This window comes from Gopherus flavomarginatus, chromosome 1 (assembly GCF_025201925.1).
Source record: "Gopherus flavomarginatus isolate rGopFla2 chromosome 1, rGopFla2.mat.asm, whole genome shotgun sequence".
NCBI classification, from domain to species: domain Eukaryota; kingdom Metazoa; phylum Chordata; order Testudines; family Testudinidae; genus Gopherus; species Gopherus flavomarginatus.
This window is the reverse complement of record NC_066617.1, coordinates 26,609,537-26,634,125: the sequence shown is the minus strand read 5'-3', so window position 1 is coordinate 26,634,125 and position 24,589 is coordinate 26,609,537. Positions and strand designations below refer to the sequence as shown.

Here is a 24,589-nt window from a genome sequence, read left to right as displayed (position 1 = left end):
AATGCTGACAGACCTCTGGTTGTCAGCAAGTGGCAGTGAACCTGGTGCCTCTGTAGTTTGAAGCATGAGCTTCTATTGCATGAGCTAATAGCCAACTTGCTGATAGCAGACTCATTTTATCTCTCTAAGTGGTCTCGATGCCACTAGATGGGACAGAACACCATACCCAGAAGGTGTGTGGGTTACAGTGACACCTAGTGGTCAGAGCAGGAGTCCATCCTAGTGGCTGTAGCGGAATCAGAGGGCAGAGCTGGAGTTGTGGTGAGGAGACAAGCCATCAGTCAGCCAGGAGCAGAGGCACATGTGACTTCTATTTTGGCGGAGTAAGGGGCTTAATACTATTAATAACAGGTATAGACGTAACTTCTGTATTTACCAATTGTTAGTGGTACTTAATTCATAGGCAATCCCTCGAGGTCGAGGATGATCTCTTTCACAGGTTTTATTTTTCATGGGTCCTTTGGTAATTGAGGAGTCTGATTCTTGAGCCACAGGCTTGTTGGCAGACATTGCAGGTGGTGTTTTTCTGGCATTTTTCTGAGACCAGGGAAGGCAGTTTTCCTCAAAAGTGGATGTTCCCTCTCTGACAAGTCTTCGCCATTATTCCTATCCTGGGGCTGCTGTCTCCCAGTGTGTGATGTTGATGCCACATCTCTTGATGTTTATCTTGAGGTTGTCTTTAAAGCATTTCTTCTGGCCTTCCTATTTCCTTTCTTCTTTGGTAAGTTGAGAGTACAGCAGTTGTTTTGGTAAGCATACGTCAGGCACGCGCACACAGTGCCTGCTCCACTTCAGCTGGTGCTGAATAATCAGGGCCTCAACACTGAAGATGTTGGCCTCTGCGAGTGCAATGATCCTCCCACTTTATGTTGAGTATCTTCTGAAGAAAGTGCTGGTGCTGATGTTCCAGGTTTCTCAGGTGTTTTCTGTAGGTCACCCAAGTCTCAAAGCCATAGAGGAAAGTTGGGATTACCACTTTATAAACAAAGTGTAGTGTTCTGATGTTGTGATTGTTGAACACCCAGCAAGACAGTCTGCCAAAGGCAAGGCTGGCACAGTGAATTCTGTGCTGAATCTTAACTTCTATGTCTGCCCTCTTTGAGAGATGGCTGCCAAGATAGGCAAAGTCAATCTGACGTTGGATGCCAATGCCCTGTGATAGATGGTCTTGGGTTAATGTTTTCAGAGCTGCTAAGAAAATGGAGAAAAGGGTTGGTGCCAGTACACAACCTTGTTTTACACCAGTTTGGATGACAAAGGGCTCATGGGTAGAGCCACTGCACAGGATGGAGGCAGTCATCTGGTCATAGAGGAGATTTACGATGGTGATAAATTTGCTTGGGCAGCCAAACTTTGACATGATTTTTTCCACAGAGCCTCATGGTTGGCAGAGTCAAAGGCTTTGGTCAGATTGATAACGGCCATATGCAGCTTCTGGTGGTGGTGTTCACATTTTTACTGGATCTGTGAAAAACATGTCGGTTGTGCCTTGTGATGGTCTGAAGCTGCACTGGGACTCTGGAAGTACTTCCTCTGCAAGAGGGAGCAGGCGATTCAGTAAGATTCTAGCAAGAATCTTCCCAGCGATGGAGAGGAGGGCAATGTCTCCATAGTTGCCGCAGTCAGCTCTCTCACCTTTTTTGAAAATGGTGATGATGTTAGCATTACATAAGTCAGCAGGGATTTCTTCGGTGTGCCAGATTTTGAGGAGCAGCAAGTGAACTTGTTAGTTAGTGTTTCTCCCCCCACTTTTGGTATTTCAGCTGGTATGCCATCAGGACCTGGTGCTTATTGTTCATTTGTTTAATTGCTTTGCAGACCTCCGCAGGTGTTGGGGGGGTTGGCAAGAGTTTCCCAGATTGGGTGCTGAGGGATGGAGTCAATGGTGTCGTCAGTCACAGTCGATTCTGGATTTAGAAGCTTTTGGTAGTGTTCCTTCCAGTACTCTTTGATGGATTCATTATCTTTAAGATGAGTACTACCATCTTCGGATCTCAGAGGCATGAGGCCACATAAGCTTGGTCTGTATAGGGTCTTTGTCTCACAAAAAAAGTCCGCATATCATGTCTAGCAGTGAATGTTTGGATTTCTTTTGCTTTGTCCATTTGTTTTTGATTTCTCGGATCCTTCTTTGAGCTTCAGCTTTGAGCTGATGGAAAAAACTTTGTTTCTGACTGGGTAGTGGTTTGTTTTGCCAGTAACAGAAAGATTTTCTTTTCTGGTCTAAAAGGGCTGTGTCATGGTATAACCTCCACTATGAACCTTAGCGTCCAAAAGATGGGGTACCATCATGAATCCCCCTAAGCTTAATTACCAGCTTAGATCTTGTAGTGCTGCCACCAACCAGGACTTGCAGTCCCTGGTACACTCTGGTCCCCCCAAAACCTTCTCAGAGGACCCCAAGACCCAGACCCCCTGGATCTTACACAAGGAAAGTAAACCCTTTCCCCCACCATTGCCTCTCCCAGGCTTTCCCTCCCTGGGTTACCCTGGAAGATCACTGTGATTCAAACTCCTTGAATCTTAAAACAGAGAGGAATGCACCTTTCCCCCTCCTCAAAAGGTAATACAGATTCAAGCTCCATGAATCTAAAACAGAGGGATTCCACCTTCCCCCCTTCCTTTCTCTCTCCCTGTCTCCCACCAATTCCCTGGTGAGTACAGACTCAATTCCCTTGAGCCTCAACAAGGGGAAAAAATCAATCAGGTCTTAAAAAGAAAAACTTTTAATAAAAGAAAGAAAAAAAGTAAAAGTTGTCACTGTAATTTAGATGGTAAATGTTACAGGGTCTTTCAGCTTATAGACACTAGAGAGGAGCCTTCCCCCCAGCACAAATACACATTAAAATCATTCCAGCAAAATACACATTTGCAAATAAAGAAAACAATCAAAAAGACTAAACCGCCTTCTACTGGTACTTACTATTTGAATAGAAAATTAGAGAGCCTGTAGGTACGTCTGGTTACTCTCAGAACCCAGAGAGAAGAACAGACAAACAAACAACACAAAACAAAGACTTCCCTCCACTGAGATTTGAAAGTATCTTGTTTTCTGATTGGTCCTCTGGTCAGGTGTTCCAGGTTCACTGTTTGTAATCCTTTACAGGTAAAAGAGACATTAACCCTTAACGATCTGTTTATGACAGGCTGTAATCTCAGTGTTGTTGTTGTCAAACCAGTCCTGATAATGGCAGGTAGCAAGGCCAGTGGATTCCTTTCTGCGCACTGCGCAGATGCTTGGGAAGCAGCTAAGCTCTTATGTTCATTAGCTACGATGTTACTGGTGCTGATTAGAATGCACCCCTATATCTAGATGCCTGTGTTTCTGGGATAAATCTCATATTTTATAGGCTAGTAAAATTAAAACAGCCCCAGGCTGGAGCTCTGCTTTGAGGATCAGGAGCTGTTCTCTTACCCTTCCCTTAGGTAGCCCATGTGCGTGTCAAAGTTAGACTCAGGATATGGCTACACTTGAAATTTCAAAGTGCTGCCGTGGCAGCGCTGCGGGAGCGCTGCCACAGCAGTGCTTTGAAGTGTGAGTGTAGTCGGAGCTCCCAGCGCTGCAGCACTGATTACACTGAGGCTTTACAGTGCTGTATCTTACAGCGCTCAGGGAGGTGTTTTTTCACACCCCTGACCGCGAAAGTTGCAGCGCTGTAAAATGCCAGTGTAGCCGTGGCCTCACAGTTTGTCAGACCACTCTGTTTTATTAGCACAGTGCTCTGCTAATAACATCCAGATAATATGAGCACCATGCAAGACACAGACTATCTTATTTATACAGATAAAAGGGCGAGCACTTAGCAAGATAACAAAGGAATCAGAATCTGATAAGTTTACCTGGGCTAGGCATGCATATCTTATTTCCTTACTAACTATTACTGATCTTCTGTTAATGTTTCGCCATTAGCACCCTTGTTTATGCCTAATGTTTCTTTTCCTGGCACCTGTATTTCAACATTTCTTATTTCTGCTTAAAGGTACATACAACATTTCTTTAATCCATTCTTATTTTTACAATATAATTTATTCTACTTTCACAATCCCTCCTTTTGGTCAAGCTCACGCCATGACCAACATTTTACTGGGTTCCACATATTAAATGTTCTTTATCTTTTTGTTTTATCAGCAATATTCAAAATCATCATATTAGCACTCTGTTTTGGGGCAGTCACCTGGGTGGCATGCCTTACACGATTTTGGATACAACAGGAGACTAACTGAAAACATACAAAAATTATTAGGATTCCAAACAGGATAGTCAGGGCTCCCTGAAACAACCAGTTTCCTATGCCAGAGAAATTGAATAGGTTACTTAGCCACTTCCATAAAGAACTCGGCTCTTCATGGGGAAGATATGAGATTTGTTCTAAGTGGCTACAGCGATCTATTACCTCATTGGTATTGTCAGGTATAAACACACAACATTGTTTTCCAATGAGAGCACAGGTCTCTCCTTTGGCCACCAGCACTATGTCCAATGCCTGACGGTTTTGGAGGGCCACCTGTTGGATCGCCCCTATTTCTTTGGCCAGGGCTCTTAAACTTTCTCCAGTTTTATTTGCTATTATTTTAACTACTGCTTGTAACCTCAGGAGTCTTTTTGCCTGGTGTATTACTCTCCCAAGTGGGATAAAGGAACTGCCAATAGCCTCTTCCCAAGTGTCATTACTGTTCCATTTTGTGTTAAACAGACAAGGTCCTCCAGTGAGGTCTGGGGAATTGAGTGGGATAGCCAGGACAGGAACACCAGTTTGAGAGTGGGCTGGGATGTGGCTGCAGACCCAGCATTTAGAAATAATAAGGGTCTGAGCTATCCACACTTGCTGCTGGATAAAAGAATTGTCATGGTGGATTCCCCAGACCTTAGGACACCAGCAGCCGAGGAACAGGCGCCATCGGAGGTGCATGTTGGAGGCAGGGCCCTTGTAGCTCTGACAACCTCAACTGACGAAACCGCAGTCACGGTTTTATGTCCACCAGGCAGCAGGCGCTAGGCTCGCTACTCCTTCTTCTTGGGCCTTGCTTTAGGTTGTCATCTGCTTCTGGCAACCCTTATGAGAACGTAGATGGTAAGGTATTGCAGGCTGTTCCTCTACGTCTTCTTCTGGAGTCACAATTGACTCTGCGTGGTCCTGAGGTGATGATTGGTTCGCTGGGGGTGGTGCATTGTAACACTGCGAAGCATGTATCCACTCTGAGGGCTTGTCTACATCAGAAAGTTGCAGCGCTGGTGAGGGAGTTACAGCGCTGCAACTTAGGAGGTGTACACATCTGCAGGGCACCACCAGCGCTGCAACTCCCTGTTTGCAGCGCTGGCCGTACTCCCGTTTTGTCTCGGGTGTAGAGGATCCAGCGCTGGTGATCCAGCGCTGGTAATCAAGTATAGACGCTTACCAGCGCTTTTCTTGACCTCCGTGGAATAAGCAGGTATCCCAGCATACCTGAGGAAGCCTCTGGTAATCAAGCTGGTCTCCTTCCCCGGCTTGCTCTCGCGTTCCCCGAACCCCGAGCAAGCAGGTCTCCTTCCCTGAGGTTTGCTGGGTGGTTCCGGGAACGCGAGAGCAAACCGGGGAAGGAGACCAGCTTCCCCGCGGTTTGCTCTCGCGTTTCCCGGAACCACCCTGCAAACCGCAGGGAAGGAGACCTGCTTGTTCGGGGAACGCGAGAGCAAACCGCGGCGAAGCTGGTCTCCTTTCCCGGGTTTGCTCTCGCGTTCCCGGAACCACCCAGCAAACCTCAGGGAAGGAGACCTGCTTGCTCGGGGTTCGGGGAACGCGAGAGCAAACCGGGGAAGGAGACCAGCTTCGCCGCGGTTTGCTCTCGCGTTCCCGGAACCACCCAGCAAACCGCAGGGAAGGAGACCTGCTTGTTCGGGGAACGCGAGAGCAAACTGCGGCGAAGCTGGTCTCCTTTCCTGGGTTTGCTCTCGCGTTCCCCGAACCACCCAGCAAACCGCAGGGAAGGAGACCTGCTTGTTCGGGGGTTCGGGGAACGAGAGAGCAAACCGGGAAAGGAGACCAGCTTCGCCGCGGTTTGCTCTCGCGTTCCCCGAACCTCCCTTGAAGCCGCCCAACAGCGCTGCAGTGTGGCCACATCTAACACCACTTGCAGCGCTGGTTGCTGTAAGTGTGGCCACTCTGCAGCGCTGGCCCTATACAGCTGTACTAATACAGCTGTAACAACCAGCGCTGCAAAATTTTAGATGTAGACATGGCCTGAGATGCCAGACAGTTTAACAGCCGTCTGGGTAGTAAGCAGTGCCTGATGATTCTCTGATGTTCTTTAAGTCTCTTTACTACTTCTTCATTGACTCTGGCTATAACAATGGCCTTCACACCTTATCTTTTCCTGATGCATACATTCCTCATTCACACAAACAGATTGAGAATACAAACAGTAGTATTTTATATCGAGCAAAAAAGCATTGCAAATTAAATCTTGCTAAGTTTTACAATTAATAACCAAGACAATTTACATTGAGACCCAGGCCTTCAATGTTTCTCTGATTTACTTAACAGACACAATAGAGAATCCTGTCTCTTACTACCTAAATCTTAAAACAGAGAGTTAGTGAGGGCCCAATTTGTAATGTATATGGGAAAACAGAATCCTATAGTCCCAGAGGATCATTTCTTTCTGCTGTTTAAAAAGGGTGGCTAGCAGGATGAAATCAAATTATACTTTAATTCTTATGGACATTATAAAATCCTGCTCCTACATATCCCCCTTTTGACACTAAGATTATTAAACTCCAGTGTCACCTTTTATTTAGTCCACATAATATAAAATACTGGGAGGTGATTTGGGCCTCTGGCTTTAGCTTTGCACACATTTGTTTTATCCACCAGCACATTTTAAACATTTCAATTAAACACATACAATTGAAAACCAAAAACAATTAGGGGTAGTAACATTAGTATGCCAGTAGTTGTGGGAGACCATACAGAAAATATGTTATACCAATGGTAAGCTGTTATGTTTTTCTGCAGTGGCAATTCTTAATATGTTCCCATTTGCGTGTATAATATGAATGGTTCCGTTTCCCACATTGGTGGTGTTTGTTTTTTTTCTAAAAACTATGTTACCTTTTTACCTTTTAACAGATGATTGGTAACTTTTTGCCATTCAGTGCCAAGACTGATAGAGAACTCAGCTAAATCAGTGCTTACAGTAAGCTGAGACTTTTTGTTGTTATTGTGGCAAATAGTAAATGTGATTATTGGTAAACACAGTACTTATATTACATTTACATTTGTCTTCTGGTGGGTTATAACACTTTTTAAACAATTTTCCCCAAGAATTAACACATACACATAGCCTATTATACAGTACTTTGGTCTCATTATTAATTTTATTTTACATCCAGGATTCTAGTGAGATGTCTTTATTACAGGGCTTTGGCGGAACAGGCATGGATAAGCATACCCACTTTTGAGGAGTCCACTTGGTACAACCTCTGGTGTCCAATAGTTTCCATTTCTCCACAGCTCACTGGCTTGAGGTCCAGGACAGTCAGAAAAATCCCAGGTGCAATCTGGGGAGTGGGCTAACTTTCCATATCTTTGGTTCCAGAGCCTGTTGGTGTGCGGTTTTAACAACAATTTCTTTACTTAACAAATTTTGTCTCACCGTACTGGAGGCATACTGCATTTATTTATATCGATAGGTATCAATGATTTTTCCTTTGCTTTAACAGATGCATCAAAACCTTAATATTTTCTGACATTACCCAAAACATCTTATGTTTTAAATATCTGCATTTCAGTACATTCCATAGCTATTGCAGTATGTTTTTTACTTTCATTTGTTTTTGTAATAAGTTGTTCTGTAGCTGGTATTAGCTTTTTCTGATTGTCTAAAAGACAAAAATAACATTTTTCTACCCCTTTCGGGGTGGCTTTGATTATCACTTAAAAGATTCCTTTCTTTTACAAATACCCTGCTGATTGCAGGCAAAATGGAGGAAATACCACCATATTTTCCTGTGTTTTTTGTTCTATAGGCAGGCCAGCTTTTAATGGGTTCTACTTTTTAAGGGTTATGGGGAAATTATCCACTGTTTAGTTATTAAATTCATGAGGTGGTGTACCTGAAGTTTTTTTTCTTATATAGCAGACCAAGTTTGTAATGTTTTTCCTGCTGTGTTAAGCTTTAAGTTTATTCACAGGTAATAGCTGAGAAGCATCATTACCATATTACCTTCAAGGATTTTTCCAAAAATCATACACACTATACATTGTTACAGGGGTACTTACCAACATTACATTTATTTCAATGTTTAATATTAACAATAACATTTAGCATCAAATTTCTTAAAGGGATCTTGTTATACCAAGTCTTTTATTTAGGCAATTTCTTCTGTGCTGGCAGTTCTCACCTTCCTTTATCAGTTAGGTAATTTGCATCAACACAGACTTGGCTTTTGGATTCAAGGCCATCAGCAGAGCTCAAAGACTCTATCTTAAAAGGGACACAATCAACTTCCACCAGAGGTTTGATTTCTTTCCACTTTCAACTCCTGCTTAAAAAACACACGGAGATCTGAAAAAGAAAACAGTCTATTGCGGCTTTTTTTGGAGCCCTAATAGGATTTTAATTCAGTAGCACTTTTCATTTGCATTTCTTTTACCCTTCTACAATATACACTGCACATGTCCTAGGAAAATGTACATTTCTTCTATACTACAACTTTTTTGTAAACTTTAGCCATATCAATTTTTACATAAGGTGTAACTGTTTGTTTTGTTCTTACAGAGTTTTCATGTACTCTTATCAAAGTGACAGTCTGATTACACGTAGCCATTTTAAGGACCAGTGTTTTTAACATTGCTTCTTTTTGTTTTGTGCACCTCATCTCTGCTGTTGCTTCAGAGGGTCACTGTTAATTTCTTATTCTTTCACTACAGCTCTTATCTGCTATTGTTACAAACCAAACCAAACAAACAAACAAAAAGACTTCAGAATCTCTCCTTATTCTTCTGATTTTGACTGCCCTATTGCAGCCATAACTTGGTCTTTATTTAAAAACATTTTAAATTTTGTAAAGAATCAAGTTACCCCTTAAGGGTTAAATGCTAAATCCCAAAGCCAAACAACACTAATTACCTGTGTCTTGCAAAAAGGTCTGTCAGTTTTGCAACTTTAAATTAAAGAGTCAAATGAATTTTTAGTGGCATTAAAAACAAAAACAAAACCAATTTATCTCACACCTAGAAAACAAGAGTTTTACAAACCAGATGTGCTGGCTTAGATTCTTAGAACTTTACATATTTTCACAGACAAATAAATGCATACACATGTTCTTTTCCTTAGCATTCCTTTACACTGTTTTGTTTGTACATAGCTGTATATATATTTGGATTATTTACAGGCATTCTTCTGGAAAAGGGCCCATTTTCCCTTCAGAATGTCTGCAAAGAAACCAAGAATTCTCTCTCTTTAACATGGTCCTTTTTAACATTTTCACAAAGTTTAACTGCTTAATTCTCTCCAGCCTCTGTAGAGCTAACTTTTCACTCTTTTTCCTTAAATCACTTGTTTATCTCTCAAAATGACACCTTTATCACTTCAGATTTCACCATTTTAAGTATTGTTCCAGGAGTTCATGCCTGCACTTACTGCTTTTGTTACTCCTGACACTATGCCCTTAGGGCTTCCAACCTGTTTTTCAGTTTCTTTATCTGTTGCTTGCTTGCTTTTCTGGGCCCGATCCTGCTTTTTTCCAGTGAACCGTTTGTGAGTGCTATTGTGGTCACTTCACAATTTTGAAAGAAATGTTCAAGGAAAGGGACCAGGAACGGTGGGGGCTATTTGAGAAGCCCCCCTGCTTGCTGAATTGGTAGTAGAACATTAAAGAATCAGTTTCTGAGGCAGACAACAAAGGGGAACAGAACAAGGGTCTTGTCCTTTTTACAATGAGATGGGAGTATAAAGGGGGTTGGATCGATCTGGGGTTTGGAGAACAGGGTAAAGGGGAGCGCTCGGTCTGGTGGTTGGGGAGGAGGCTTTTAATAAAGCTTTTCACTTACTATTTGAATATTTGAGAGAGGCGAGTTTTGATTTTGTCCACCTACGATTTGCCTCTTCCCACCACTGCATGAAACAATTAACCTCTCCTTTAGCCAATTTAGTTTTAGGTTGGCCGAGTTTGTCCTTTAAAACGTCCACTCGGTCTTTGTTCCAAGATTTTAACAGTGGCCACTGAGTTTTGGGATCCCCCTGAGTTAGCCTAGACCATTTTCCCAGAAATTTACAGGAGTCCAGACCCTTTTTACAGGAGTCTGGACCCATCCTAAAATACATAAAATGAGCCGGCGTTCGTTTAGGGAACTGTCCTGACTTAGACGTCTGGTTACTCATACAGGAGGACTTCACACACCAATCACACAAGAAGGAAATTCGGGTTCGTCAGAGCTATGCCCGGTGCAACAAACAAAAGGAGCCCACAGGCTACTGCCTCAATTGCCCTTGCTTTCACACCAAAGGTTTTACCCAAAGTGCGGTGCGGCTGCGATTGTACAGATTACACTCATTCAGAACGCTGGGACAGGAACCCCTTGGTCGGCCGATCCCCAGACGGAGACGGCACCCAGACTCAAACACTCCACAGGAGGACGGATAGACACAGAGACAGGACAGTCCTCAGTCCGGACAAAACACAGAAATAATTACCTGACCAGATTCCTGATGTCAGATCCCGGGATCCCTACCAGAACAGAGTGGGAACCAACAGGTGCAATGGCGTAGACTTCACTGTGGTCATGCGCCTTTCTGTTCTGGTGGAGGAGCGTTCGGGCCAAATGCCCAGGTGCCAGCTGCCACGGTCGTCCTACAAAAACGGTCAGGAATCACACAGCCCCAGTGAAGACGGTTGCCATCTCAGTGGAACCTCCAAATTGTCAAAGTTAGACTCAGGACTCACAGTTTGTCAGACCACTCTGTTTTATTAGCACAGCGCTCTGCTAATAACATCCAGATAATGTGAGCCCCATGCAAGACACAAACTATCTTATTTATACAGATAAAAGGGCGAACACTTAGCAAGATAACAAAGGAATCAGAATCTGATAAGTTTACCTGGGCTAGGCATGCATATCTTATTTCCTTACTAACTATTACCGATCTTCTGTTAATGTTTCGCCATTAGCACCCTTGTTTATGCCTAATGTCTTTTTTCCTGGCACCTGTATTTCAACATTTCTTATTTCTGCTTAAAGGTACATATAACATTTCTTTAATCCATTCTTATGTTTACAATATAATTTATTCTACTTTCACATGGGGAAATGAACTTGGATGCACAGAATACCTGGCGTCGCTACTCAGCAACCGAACATTCCTTCACACACACCCCTAGAGGGTTGAGGGAGATTTAATTGAACTGGTGCAAGATTGTGTGTTGACAAGGAACTAATCTCTAAAAGAAGCTTATTCAAACAGACCATTTCCATCCAGAAGACATGCATGGTACAGATACATGCTATAACTAAGGCTGCGAGTCTGTCACAGAGGTCACAGATTCCATGACTTTCTGGGGCCTCCATGACTTCTGCAGCGGCAGCGGTGGAAGCAGTGGAGCAGTGGCGGCGGCTCAGAGGAGCAGTGGCAGCAGGGTCCTGGGCCGCCTCCTGAACCAGAATGGTAGCTGCTGGGCCATGGGCTGCCCCCTGGCCAAAGCAGCAGTAGCAGCAGCGGTAGGCCCCCGAGCCACCCCTCCCACACAGGAGCAGCAGTGGCAGCAGGGCCCCGGGCCACTCCCCACCCCCAGGAGCAGCAGCATCTCTCCCCGCCCTCCCTCAAGCACCTAAGATTTAGTTCTGGGTATTTTTAATGAAAATCATGGACAGGTCACTGGCCACGACCTTTTGGTTATTGCCAGTGACTTGTCCATGACTTTCACTAAAAATACCTATGATTAATCGCAGCCTTAGCTACAACATCTATTACGAGAGCACCAGCTATGAGCCCCGTTGTGAATCTCTATGTGAACCACATAGGCACTGACTCGGTGGGTGCTCTGGGGCTCTAGCACCCATGGAAAAAAAATAGTGGCTGTTCAGCACCCACTGGCAGACCTGCAGATCAGTTCCTCCCCCTCCCCCCGTCCTCCTGCCCATGGGCCTTGCCAGTCAGCTCCCCCCTCCCCCAGTGCCTCCCGCTCATCACACTCAGCTGTTCAGTGGCATGCAGGATGCACTGGGGGTATAGGGGAGAACGAGGGCAGGAAGAGGCAGGGGGAGGAGCAAGAAGGGGCAGGGTTGAGAAGAGGCAAGCCTGGGGCAAGGGATGGAGTGAGGGCGGGGCCTGAGGCGGAGCAGGGGGTCAAGCACTCCCGAGAGGTTGGCACCTCTGCTTACTCATACTGATGAGTAATTAGTGACTTGCATGAGTAGTTCCATTTAAGGCCATTGTATTGGTTGCATGGTAACTGCTTATCATTATGAGTAAGGTTCCACCCTCTGGCTCTGTGGTCTTAATTTATGCAAATATACGTTAACTTGAATGCATAATTGTTAAACAAGCTTAAGTTAGTAAAAGAAGACACCTCTTTAGTGTGCTACTTCAGTACTAAAAATTTACAATGTGGTATTACTCTGGCAAAGAATCTGTGTTCCTACTACTTTGAGACAAGTGCAGAGAAGAGCAATTGTAGTGCTTTCTGAATCTTTCATGTGTAAAGTTGAAAAGCTGAACTCGAGGAGTCTTTGAACGCTAAGACTGGGTGACTGGCAGTTATTAATAATTTAATAAAATGTGTTTCTCTGTAATTCAGTTTCTAAATTTGAAGAATGAAAGTTTAAAGGGACTGTCAATTCTATTTAATTTGGCAATTCTTCTATGAAGAGAGAGTGTATAAATATGGTACCTTCATAAGCAGCATATCTGCTCCATCTGCATGCACTGGATTTTATCTTATTTGAGTATCTGCAATAAGTTTATTCTGTTTTTCACTCCTGCAAAAATTAACACAGCTAGGAGAGGAAGAACTTGATTCTATTTTGGTTCATACATAGAACCCTTTACTAAAGGGGTCTTATGGTTAAGGCATTGGACTTGGACTCAGGATCTGGGTTCAGTTCTTGATTGCTAAGACCTTTCTATGTGGCCTTGGGTAAGTCACTTATGACTCAATACTGCAAGCTGCTCCATTGGCTGGATCTCTGTGTGACTTCATTGGAGATTAAAAGTTTGTCTGTCTTGCAGTTCTCAGTGCAAGATCAAGGCGTTGGCCTCTTTGGATAAGTCTACACTGCAACGGGGAGCAAACCTCCCAGCTTGGGTAGACAAACTGACGCTAGCAGGGCTTGAGCTAGTGCTAGTGGCGCTCCAGCTCTCAGGCTAACAATTGAAGTATGGACATTGCAGCCTGGGTTGGAGCTAGACTTGAGAGCTCAAGTCTTCATGTCCATATTGCTATTTTTAGCACGATAGCTTGAGCCCAGCTAGTACAAGGCTCTCTACCCAGGCCAGGAGGCAAACCTGCATCTGCAGTGCACATCTGCATTCTGAAGACATTCCAAAACTGTAGAACCATTGTGTAAGTTTATAACTCATTCCAAGTTACATTTATATTTGAATTAGACATTTCACTCTTTAGATATTGGAATACAATGTAATTTCTCTGCTTTGCATTGTGGCCTTTAAAGTCTAGTATCTCCCAAGGTACTTTTTAATTCCAGTATTTGGGAGGCAATTGATGTATTAATTATAAATTTATATTAGGTCTATGGGGAATGGCATATGCCTTTTACAGTACAAACTGCTTCCATTTTAAGAACAACATAGCTTTGTTAGTTCTTCCCCTCAAATAGTTTAGATAAGCAGTTCTCAACCAGGGGTCCGAGGCCCCCTGGGGGGCTGCAAGCAGGTTTCAGGGGGTCCATCAAGCAGGGCCGGCATTAGACTCACTGGGGTCCAGGGCAGAAAGCTGAAGCCCTGCTGCCCCGAGCCCTGTCACCCAGGGCTGAAGCCGAAGCCTGAGCCGCTTAGCTTCACAGGCCTGGGGCCCCAGGGAACTGCCCTGCTTGCTACCCCCTAACACTGACCCTGGCTTTTATATGTAGAAAAACAGTTGTGGCACAGGTGGGCTGTGGAGTTTTTTTAGCATATTCAGGGGGCCTCAGAAAGAAAAAGGTTGAGAACCCCCAGCTTAGATAGTGTAACTGCAACCTACAGTGTGAATGCCATATATCAACACTCACTCCCACACACATGGATTCTTTATCTCTGTTTAGAATTTCTTCCATGTAGCCTTTGTTTCTTTTTCTTAAAATCTTTCAGCATGGCTTAGAGACCTGAACAAAACAGCAGCAACATTGAGATAATAAACATATTTAGCAATTTTAACAGTTTGCTGATGAAAATTATTTTATTTATCAATATGTGTACATGTTTATGTACAATATTTCCTGGATTCAGTCTTGGCATCTGTTCTGTTTACATTTGGTTTCACAATGTTTTGACTCCTCCAGGAGGCAATCACATTGGTTTTTTCCATTAGCAAATATAGTTCCTTAAATCTATTGGTAAAAGTCAAAACATCCTTGAAGGAATTCCAAACAGCACTAAAAGCAGGCTTAAATTTTACCATTCAAAGATTTCACTGCCCTAAGAGATCACCGTACTTTTCATTGGCCAAATGTAAATGATACAACACTTTTGTGTTTGTTTTTTCCCCCCCCGGCAACGGTTCTCAAAAAAAGGGCAGGGGCTATTTTCTCAAGACTTGGCACTCTGGTTTTTGAGTTGGAAGATACTGGAATTTTTATCTGAGAGATCTAAATTGTGCTATTTCAAATACTGATTTGGAACCCACTCAGAAAGAAAAGTATGTTTATCTATTTTACTTCAATTTAATCCTGACTTCTGTCATTTTATTGTAAACAATTTTAGGTTAGGAAAAAACTAATTCATTACATACAACATTATAGGTTTGAAGGGATGGCAAGCTAGGCTAATTTTTGGGTGGGTTCTACTTAGCACAACGAATTTGGCCTGTGCTAGTACTCAGTGCTGCAACAGAATGCCAAGTTCTCTGCATAGCAGACAGTTACTGCCATTGTGAAGCAGATGAAAATATAGTCTTACGTGAATTTATTTCTGTTGTTGACAAAACACAGAAAGATGTGTAAGAGGACAGAGCACAAAGTGAACCTTTACAGAAGGCCACAGAAAATGTTTGGAGCTATAAAAGACTACAGCAGGCTGGCAATCAGTGGGTCAACTGAGATAATACGCTGTGTCATTGGGAGTGTGGAGAACAGCAGCTGCACCCTAAAGCCTCATTTTGTAGCTAGTTACAATCCAAAACATGAAATTATACCTTATATATAAAGTTTGACTGTGTTACAAAAGATCACTTACATTGAATGCTAACTGTTCATTTCAAAATATGACGGTGCAGGCACCAAAGCAGTTTAGTTACTGTGTGTCATGCTATAGCATCATGAGTGGCTAAAAAGTCCAGTATCCAAGTGACAGTCCTTGCCATAGATAATGCACATGTAAAGTGCACAGGGCCAGTGCAACCATTTAGGCAAACTAGGTGGCCGCCTAGGGCGCCTAGTGGTTGGGGGCGCCTAAAAGCCCCCTCAGGCGAGGAGGTGGAGGTAAGCTGGGTGGGGGGGTGCGCGCAGAGAGTTGCCCACAATAACAAGGGGGGGGCGCACAGGGGAACTGCTCCCTGCCCCAGCTTACCTCCACTCTGCCTCCTCCGCTGAGCACACAGCCGAGCTCTAAGTCTCCTCCAATCAGCGCCGCAAGCCTGGGCGGGGAGGAGAATTAGAGCAGCGCCAATGTGCTCAGTGGATGAGGCAGAGCTGAGGTGGGCTACTCAGGCAGGCTTAGTTTCCACAGGAGGTCTCCCCAGGCAGGGTTAGCTGCCGGGGGAAGGGGGGAAGTCTCCCCAGGCAGGGTTAGCTGCCGGGGGAGGGGAGGAGAAGGGGGGGAAGTCTCCCCAGGCAGGGTTAGCTGCTGGGGGCAGGGAAGGGGGGAAGTCTCCCCAGGCAGGGTCAGCTGCCGGGGGGGGGATGGGAGGAAGTCTCCCTAGGCAGGGTTAGTTGCCATGGGGGGACGGGGGGAGAGGGGTTAGCTGTTGCAGTGGGGGGGGTAGCTGCTGGGGGGGGCTCCCCAAGTGGGGGGCTAAGTTAGCTGCCGTGGGAGGGGCAGGGTTAGCTGGGGGGGGTGCAAGGTGGAAGTTTCGCCTAGGGCACGAAACTTCCTTGCACCGGCCCTGAAAGTGCAGGGCCAGAGGTTGAAGCCAAATTACTACTAGCTCTTGAGACCTGCTGCCTTTTCCTCTGTGCTCTCTTCTCTTTTTTTCCTCTCTCAACCACCTCTCTTCAAATTCTTTGACTCTCTGGTGCAGCACAGTCCTCCAGTGTCATAAACAGATAGCTAAGGGTTAATGTCTCTTTCACCTATAAAAGGGTTAACAAACAGTGACCTGAAACACCTGACCAGAGGACCAATCAGGAGACAAAATACTTTCAAAACTGGGCGGAGGGAAGTTTGGGTGTGAGTTCTCTGTCTTGGTTCGGTGGCCCTCTCAGCTCTGAGACTGATCTCTCTTATCTCCAAGTTTTCTCATCTTCTGTTTCCAAGTTGTAAGTACAAGGATAGTAAGACAATAGGTTTATATTGTTTTTTTGGTATTTACATGTGTGTAGTTGCTGGAATGTTTTAAATTGTATTCTTTTTGGATAAGGCTGTTTATTCATTTTTTCTTTTAAGCAATTGACCCTGTATATTGTCACCTTGATACAGAGACCATTTTTATGTCTTTTTCTTTCTTTTTATATAAAGCTTTCTTTTTAAGACTTGTTTGAGCTTTTTCACTAGTTAAGGCTAAGAAACAAAGGGAGGGGGAAAATCTCTTTGTGTTAGAATTACTAAGCCTGACTTTGCATACTCTCTGGGTGAGGGGAGGGAGAGATTTGATCTCTCAGGTACTTGTATTTCAAGGACTTGAAGCAGGGAATATCCTAGAGTACCCAGGGCGGGGAAATCTGGGAGGAGGTAAAGAGGGGGAAGGGAAGTGGGTTATTTTCCTTGGTAGTGAGACTCAGGGCATCTGAGTCTGCGGGTCCCCCAGGGAAGGTTTTGGGGAGATCAAAGTGAGCCAGACACTGGAATTTTCTGGCTGGTGGCAACGATATCAGATCCAAGCTGGTAATTAAGTTTGGAGGTTTCATGCTAGCTTCTCATGTTCTGAACTCTAAGGTTCAGATCTGAGTAGGAAAGTTAAGACATCCAGTATAGCCTATTGCTAGTAGAATCTTTCCAGATTGTGTTGTCAATGTTGAAAGTTTTTGAGTCCCTCTTGTATATGTCCATGAACCTGAGCCTAGATCAGCTCAGTGGCTTTGGAGCAGCTGCATGCTCTCTATATAGGAGATCCTTTACATAATGGCAAAAAATGACACTTGTGGGTGCTTTGCAAACGTGGTACAAATATGAGCCTTACTGTGTGTCATGTAATAATTTAAAATTGTAAATTAAAGTAAAATTGAGAGGCAGGGTAACTCTGTGGTTAAGGCACTAGACTCAGGTTCCATAGATCTGAGTTCATTTCTCAGTTCTAGGTAAATTGCTTAATCTCTCTGTGCCTCTATTCCCCATCTATAAAATGGAGGTAATAGTACTTTGTGTCTGTCTTGTCTATTTAGATTGTAAGCTTTTAGGGGCAAACACTGTCTCATACTATCTGTAGTATAGAACCAAGCAGGATGGTCTCTACAGTCTTGGTTGGGGCCTCTAGTTACCTAGAGTATTGTAGAGCTGGCTCCCACTAATGCCAGAAATTTGGTGACCTCCATTCATAAAACAGTATTATAAAGATGGGATTTTGCCAAACACAAGAGGAGGAATATAATACAGCCAAATTCTTAGATCTTTATTCACTTCTGACTTGGGCTAAATACCTTTTTATTTTATCACTGTTTGTAACTGTTATTGAACTCTTCACAGTGTTTTAGGATAGAGCGTGTGTGACCAGTGTCCCGGAGGAGCCAACTGAGGTCAGTCAAGTAGGGTGAACTGCAAAGAACATGGCAGGCAATCCCTGAAGCTGGTGGATATTCCAATACTTAGATTTACCAAGCCAGCACAAAACAGCTCCTATTATACCTCACTGATTACTCAGAAGCCAACAGCACAGTTCCCTTAAAGTAACCCAGCCTCAGGCCTTCACCTAGACACCCAAGTCAAATATGATGAGGATTAATGAAAATCTTACTCATCATATAAAAAGGGTTCTCCCAATCCCAAAGGATCAGACACCTTACCTCCTGGTTAATGAATATTCCAGATCTTAGCCACATACATACATACAGCCGATTCTTATTAACTACACTAACATTTATTAAAAAAGAAAAGAGAGAATATAAGTTAAAAGATCAATATACAGACAGACACGAGTTCAGTTCCTGAGGTTCCAATTCATAGCAAAGATGGTGAACTTTGTAGATGCAAAGAGATCTTCCAGAAATAGTTTCTAGTTTATAGTCCAACGTTTGTATTCAGGGTAGTCCAGTCAGAACTAGGTCTCAGTCCTTATGGTTTAGGCTTCCCCTGCATGAAACCTCAAGCAGCTCTGAAATAAAAGGGATCGGGACCCAATGGTCTTTTATGCAGTTTTCTAGCATCCACTTGTCCATACAATCCTGGGTAAAGAATAACCTTCTGTTTCCTAAACCTCACCGGTAATTAACTACATGGATTAACATGAAATAATTTTACAGTTTGTGATTAACTGCTTAATGGATAAGAGACACATAGACAATGACATCATTGCAACCAAAATTCATCAAATGTTAATATTCCCTTTCAATCTCTGAATCAATAGCTGTAGTGACAGACAGGAACTGTCTGTTTACATGGTTAGCATATATAAGTAAACACACAGAATTAGTATCACTTCTAACAACATAAGTTTTCATTTCAGAGTTCTAGCCTATCTAGCATCGAATGGCCCTAGTTAGCATTCACATACCTTTCTAACATGACTTTAAAGTTTGGCTCTGGGTTATTTAGCCTGCCAGCTGTTTAACCCTTTCCGGCCATGTGTCACACTTTGTATAAGATTAGTTGCAATTATATAGCAGTGGTAACAATAATGATTTGCATGGTTATATTTTAATTAGACAACGTCACAGTGTGTATGGAAGATATAATAACTTTTCTGATATTACTTACAACAACCGCCTTAAAAGCCACTTCTTCCAGAAATCTTTCCTACCCCCTTCTTTTCTTCAGTAATTTACCAACTTTCTCCCTTTTCTCAGCAATGGTGCTATTTTCTCTTGTGTTTTCATGTTTTGTAATTTGGAGCCTGATCTTGCAAACACTTATAAACATGAATAACTTTAACTCACATGAGTAATACCATTAGACCAGATCATGCCCCCAAGATCCACGTATTTAGGGTCCCTTTTCTGTGCATATGTCTCCTTCTAATGTAAGAGGTTTGGGAAGGCCAGGAGTAGAGATGGGCAATTTCATGCTGGATGGGAGGAGAGGGGAACTCACATCTTATCCCTTGACTAGCCCTAAGGAAGTTCAGATAAAAGGTAATGTTGGCTGCAGGAGCCTATCCATAGTAGAGATTCTTCCCTTTAGGGGTACCCTTGGGTAGCCATAACTAGGGAAAGGCCCTGGTTTAACAACTGTTTGGAGATACACTACCAAACAGGAGTGCCACCAGAAATAAAGGGACAGTGTAAAGGCACACTGGCTCTGTGGGGCCAGGCAGTAGAGTTGCCAGCTTTCTACTCACAAAAAACCAAACTCCCTTGCCCTGCCCCTCCTCTGAGGTCCCGTCCATGTCCGACCCCTTCTCCAAGGCCCCACCCCCGCTCACTCCATCCCAGCCCCTCACCTGTTACTTGCTCTCCTCACTCTCACTCATTCATTTTCACTGGGCTGGTGCAGGAGGATTTGAGGACTCTGGCAGGGGGTACAGGCTCTGGGGTGTGGCCAGAAATGAGTTTGGGATGTAGGAGGGGGCTCCAGGCTGGAGGGTTCTACCAAGGGGTTTGGAGTACGGGAGGAGGCTCCAGGCTGAGGCAAGGGGTTGGGGGGTGGGGGTGGGGGGAGTGAGGGCTCTAATGTGGGACTGAGGCTGATGGATTTTGAGTGGAGAGGGTGCTCTAGGCTGGGACCAAGGGGTTCAGAGGGCAGGAGGGGGCTCTGCGCTGGGGTAGGAACTTAGGGTGCGGGGGGGGTGAGGGCTCTGGATAGCACTGCAGACTCTGGGGTGGGGCTGGGGTTGAGGAGTTTGAGATGCAAGAGGGTGCCCTGGGCTGGAACTGAGGGGTTCAGAGGGTGGGAGGGGGATCAGGGCTGGGACAGAGGGTTGGGTCATGGCAGGGTGGGGAGTGAGGGTTCTGGCTGAGGGTGTGGGCTCTGGAGCGGGGAATCTTTTTTCTGTCATGGGCCATTGAGCCCCAGAAACCAGGGCTTTGGAGTGGAGCCCGGAGCTGGAGTGCAGAGCAGCTCTGGAGCAGTGGAGCTGCAGGTTTTGCCTGGAGCTGGAGCGGAGCCAGAGCACAACTCCAAAGCCCTCCCAGAAACCCATCCAGGGGGGTGCAGAGGCTCGGGGCTTCCCCCCACAGTGAGATGAGCAGGCCCAGTGGCTCCAGCCCCACGAGGAGGCGCTGAGACTCAGGGCTTCCCCCCACAACAGGGCAAGCTGGCGCTCATGGCTCCTGACCTGCAGGGGGCACCGTTGGCCAGGTGAAATTAACTATGGGGCTGCTACCAGATCTGGCTCACATGCCCTAGATTCCCCAAACCCTGCCTACGTGTAGGAGCCAGGAGGGACATACCAGCTGCTTCCTAGGAGCCTGTGAAGCAGAGGCTAGCAGGGAGTTTGTCAGCCCTGCTGTGCAGCGACACCAACTGGATAGTCAATGGCCCTGTCAGCAGTGCTGACCGAAGCCGCCAGGATCCCTTTTTGACAGGTGTTCCCATTGAAAACCGGACACCTGGTTACCCTAGGACAGCCCTGGATTTTTGTGGATTCTATAGGATTTGTTTGGTTTAGGGATGATCCTGCACCTCTCCAGCAGAAAAATGTGAGGGGAAACGTCAAGAAATCTTCCAATTTTTCCTCTTTCTTAACATTCTGCTAGAAGTTTTACTGAGGGAGAGGCCATTCCAGCCCATTGAATTCAGTGGAACTGCTTGCACAAGCAAGTGGTTTTGAAACAAGTCCCTTAGGTTGTAAACTATTCAGACAGGGAACGTGTTTAACTGTGGTAACATGATCACTGTAATTCAGTTTATGTATTTGGTGGTGGTGTTTTTGCTGGTCCTTTAATTATCATGATTAATTGTTGCTATTTGAGTTGTTACTACATAAGAATTCCTGTATGGACAAGATCATAGATTCATAGAATATTAGGATTGGAAGAGACCTCAGGAGGTCATCTAGTCCAATCCCCTGCTCAAAGCAGGACCCACACCAACTAAATCATGGGCTGGGGCTGAGATAATGTAATGTTTTTAGTATTTGTGTCCTGTTTGTAAATTTTATGATCCTGTCAGGGAACATCTGTTTATATTGACTTGAAGGTGATACTAAAGCTCCATGGATGTATGTCATATTTTGAGCCCTAAACAGTAAGCTCTCTGGGGCAAGATTGCCTTCTTATATTGTGTTTGCATGCTACCTATACTGGGCCCCCATAGGAACTACTTTAGTGCAAAAAATAATCTGACTTTATTCTGCTGAATCTATGTACATTACAGAAAAACAATTAAAATCTAACATGGAAAAAATATGAACAAGTCACAAAATAGTAAGATGCGATTATAAAATGTGTTTAGTGAGAGACTCCTCTTTAACACATACTAGTTCCTTCACTACAGAAAAATAAATATAATTAATTGAGTCTTGACAAAAATGTTAATGACAATTTTTTTCTTAGTTATCTGAGTCACTGCAGTCAAACTCCTCCCAGTATTCACCATCAGCCAGATAGAGCCTAATTTGTGATTCAAACTAATAAAATCTACAGGTCAAGAGGAAACAAACTTCTGAAAAATGTCTTGAATTATAGCAATTTGAATCAAAGCGCTAGTCTATACTATGAAGACTTTGCTGGTCTAACTACAGCAGCAATACTGCACAGCATATACCAGTAAAAGGACCTAAACCAGCTCCTCAAACAACAATCTATACCAGGGGTCAGCAGCCTTTCAGAAGTGGTGTGCCGAGTCTTCATTTATTCACTCTGATTTAAGATTTCGTGTGCCAGTAATACGTTAACATTTTTAGAAAGTCTCTTTCTATAAGTCTATAATATATAGCTAAACTTTTGTTGAATGTAAAGTCAATAAGGTTTTTAAAATGTTTAAGAAACTTCATTTAAAATTAAATTAAAATGCAGAGCCCACCAAGACAGGTGGCCAGGACCCGGGCAGTGTGAGTACCACTGAAAATCAGCTTGCGTGCCGCCTTTGGCATGTGTGCCATTGGTTGCCTACCCCGATCTATATCATTAAAAGGACTCTTTACCACTATAAATTTTATTTACACAGGTGGCTTTGCTTGCATAGCTGTATTGATTGGGGTGTGATTTTTGTCTTCCTCTCCACTCCTCGCCAACATAGCTATGCTGGCAAAAATTGTAAATCTGGCCTATAAATGCCTCTCTACCGCCTCAAATCACTTGGAGGTGAGGGCTCTCTGCACTTTATAGGATGATGCCAATAAAGAGATGCAGGTATAGCTCTCAAAACGTTTAACTATGCTGTAAGGAGGATTGTCTTCTATCTTTCTATCTACAGATTTATAGTGTAACTAAACCATTAAAAGGGTTTTATAGCATTTATACATAGAGTGGGACATAGTCTCTTTACAGCTTTCATTAAGGCAAACCTCTGAAAGCGATCATTGTGTGGTTTTCTTTATTTGAACGCAGGTCTCATTCCAACTCACATTGTATCTTTGTTTTCTTCATCTCTTGCATATAGGATTGCCCAATCTCCAGGAATTAAAGATTAACCTTTAATGAAAGATTATGTCATGTGATGAAACCTCCAGGAATAAACCCAACCAAAATTGGCAATCCTACTTGCATAGCATGTGTGTTTCTAAAGATCTATAAATGCTGAATACTGGTATTTTTATTACTTCACAGAATTTTGAAAAAATGAGTGATGCTGGTGAAGAAAGTTCCAGTTCCAGTGACTCAGAACCAGAAACAGAGAAAGAGGAGCCTATTTATGCCATAGCTCCATCGATTAATATCCAGGATGAGGGATCCATTGATGTAGCTGCAAGTCTTGCATTTCAGTACCTAGATGAGGTATAGCTTTCTATAATACAAGTGTTAATTGTCTGAAATCCAGCAACTGTTGCTAGCAACTTAAAGTTGTTACCATTTTTAGCTGTTTGGCCTATATGAAATGAGTTGGTGGTCTTCTCTGTTTCCTAATGGATAGGGACCCACATCACAAAAACAACCACAACAAGAAGATCTGGTGTTGGCAGTTTTGGCAGATATGTCAAGGATTAATGGGAGATGGAGACAGATTTGTCCTCCATAATAAAGGTGGTGTCTCATGGTCAGTCGTTTGGGCTGGAGAAGGCTTGCACTGCGGTTGTCCATATTGAACTTCTGTGAGTTAAAAGAGGATTTCATTCTCCAGCGCTGCAAATCTAGTACTTTTTACAATAATTATTTTCACTTTAGGGAAGAAATTATTAAACTTGGAATATTCTTCAATAAGGTGAAATAACCATACAATAAATCACAAAGCATTAATTTTGCTTTTACAGATGATGCAGCTGACACCCCCATCAGTAGTCTGCCTTCTTTCTTTCCTAGCCATTAGAGGACAGGGACCACAGAGCTATCTGGCTATCTTACAAATTTAGAGCATGCATAGGGGGCATATATCTTGCAGGACAGAATGCACACGCAATAGTATTTCTCCGTAGGTAGAGGCCATGGACATGGTCTGAGGAGGCTGTGAATGGTGCTGTTTTATTTTTATGCTATGTCATTATTTTTGCAGCTAAAATGATAACTTTCATAAAGGCTGCAGGGGCGAAAGGAAAGCTACAGTTAAAAAAGCATCACAGGCACTGTGAGCTGCTAGTGGTAGCAGAAGCCATTTGGAGCAAAGTAGCTTTGCAGGGCTGCCTGCATTAAAGGAACTGTTAGAGACCATTTAATTAAAATGTTTAGAGTAATAACTTGAAAGTGCTTTCTGTTAATTTGGTAATCATCATATCCTGGATTAATAAACCCTTTTGTCTTTGACCTCAGCATTTATTTACTATAAATATAAATACAACATATTCTGAATTTAATGAGACCAAGATAAAGTAGTTACTTTATAAACAGGAAGCACACTCAAAGCTATCATAATAAACTCAAGGTAGCACAGTACATGTCAATCTCCTAGATACTCAATTCAAAGGGATCCCTTAATCCCTGGTATTTCTTTAAATTGACAGCCTGAAGTAACAGCTCCAGAATGAGCTTCACAAGTGCCTTCTCAGTACTATGAACCTGCCTAAAGCTTAATCATACAGATCCATATTGATGATGAAGATGAAACTAAAACTGTAACA

General features: G+C 43.6%; 1 protein-coding gene across 2 annotated transcripts in view; it reads left to right on the top strand.

Annotated features, from left to right (window-relative positions):
* The window catches only part of CCDC146 (coiled-coil domain containing 146), a 112,708-nt gene that overhangs the window by 962 nt on the left and 87,157 nt on the right, over positions 1-24,589 (top strand). For both annotated transcript variants that reach the window (XM_050936814.1, XM_050936821.1), the window contains exon 2: positions 23,148-23,315. In XM_050936814.1, the coding sequence (XP_050792771.1) occupies positions 23,160-23,315 (156 nt within the window). In that variant the 5' untranslated portion in view covers positions 23,148-23,159. The remainder of the gene's footprint in view (positions 1-23,147; positions 23,316-24,589) is intronic.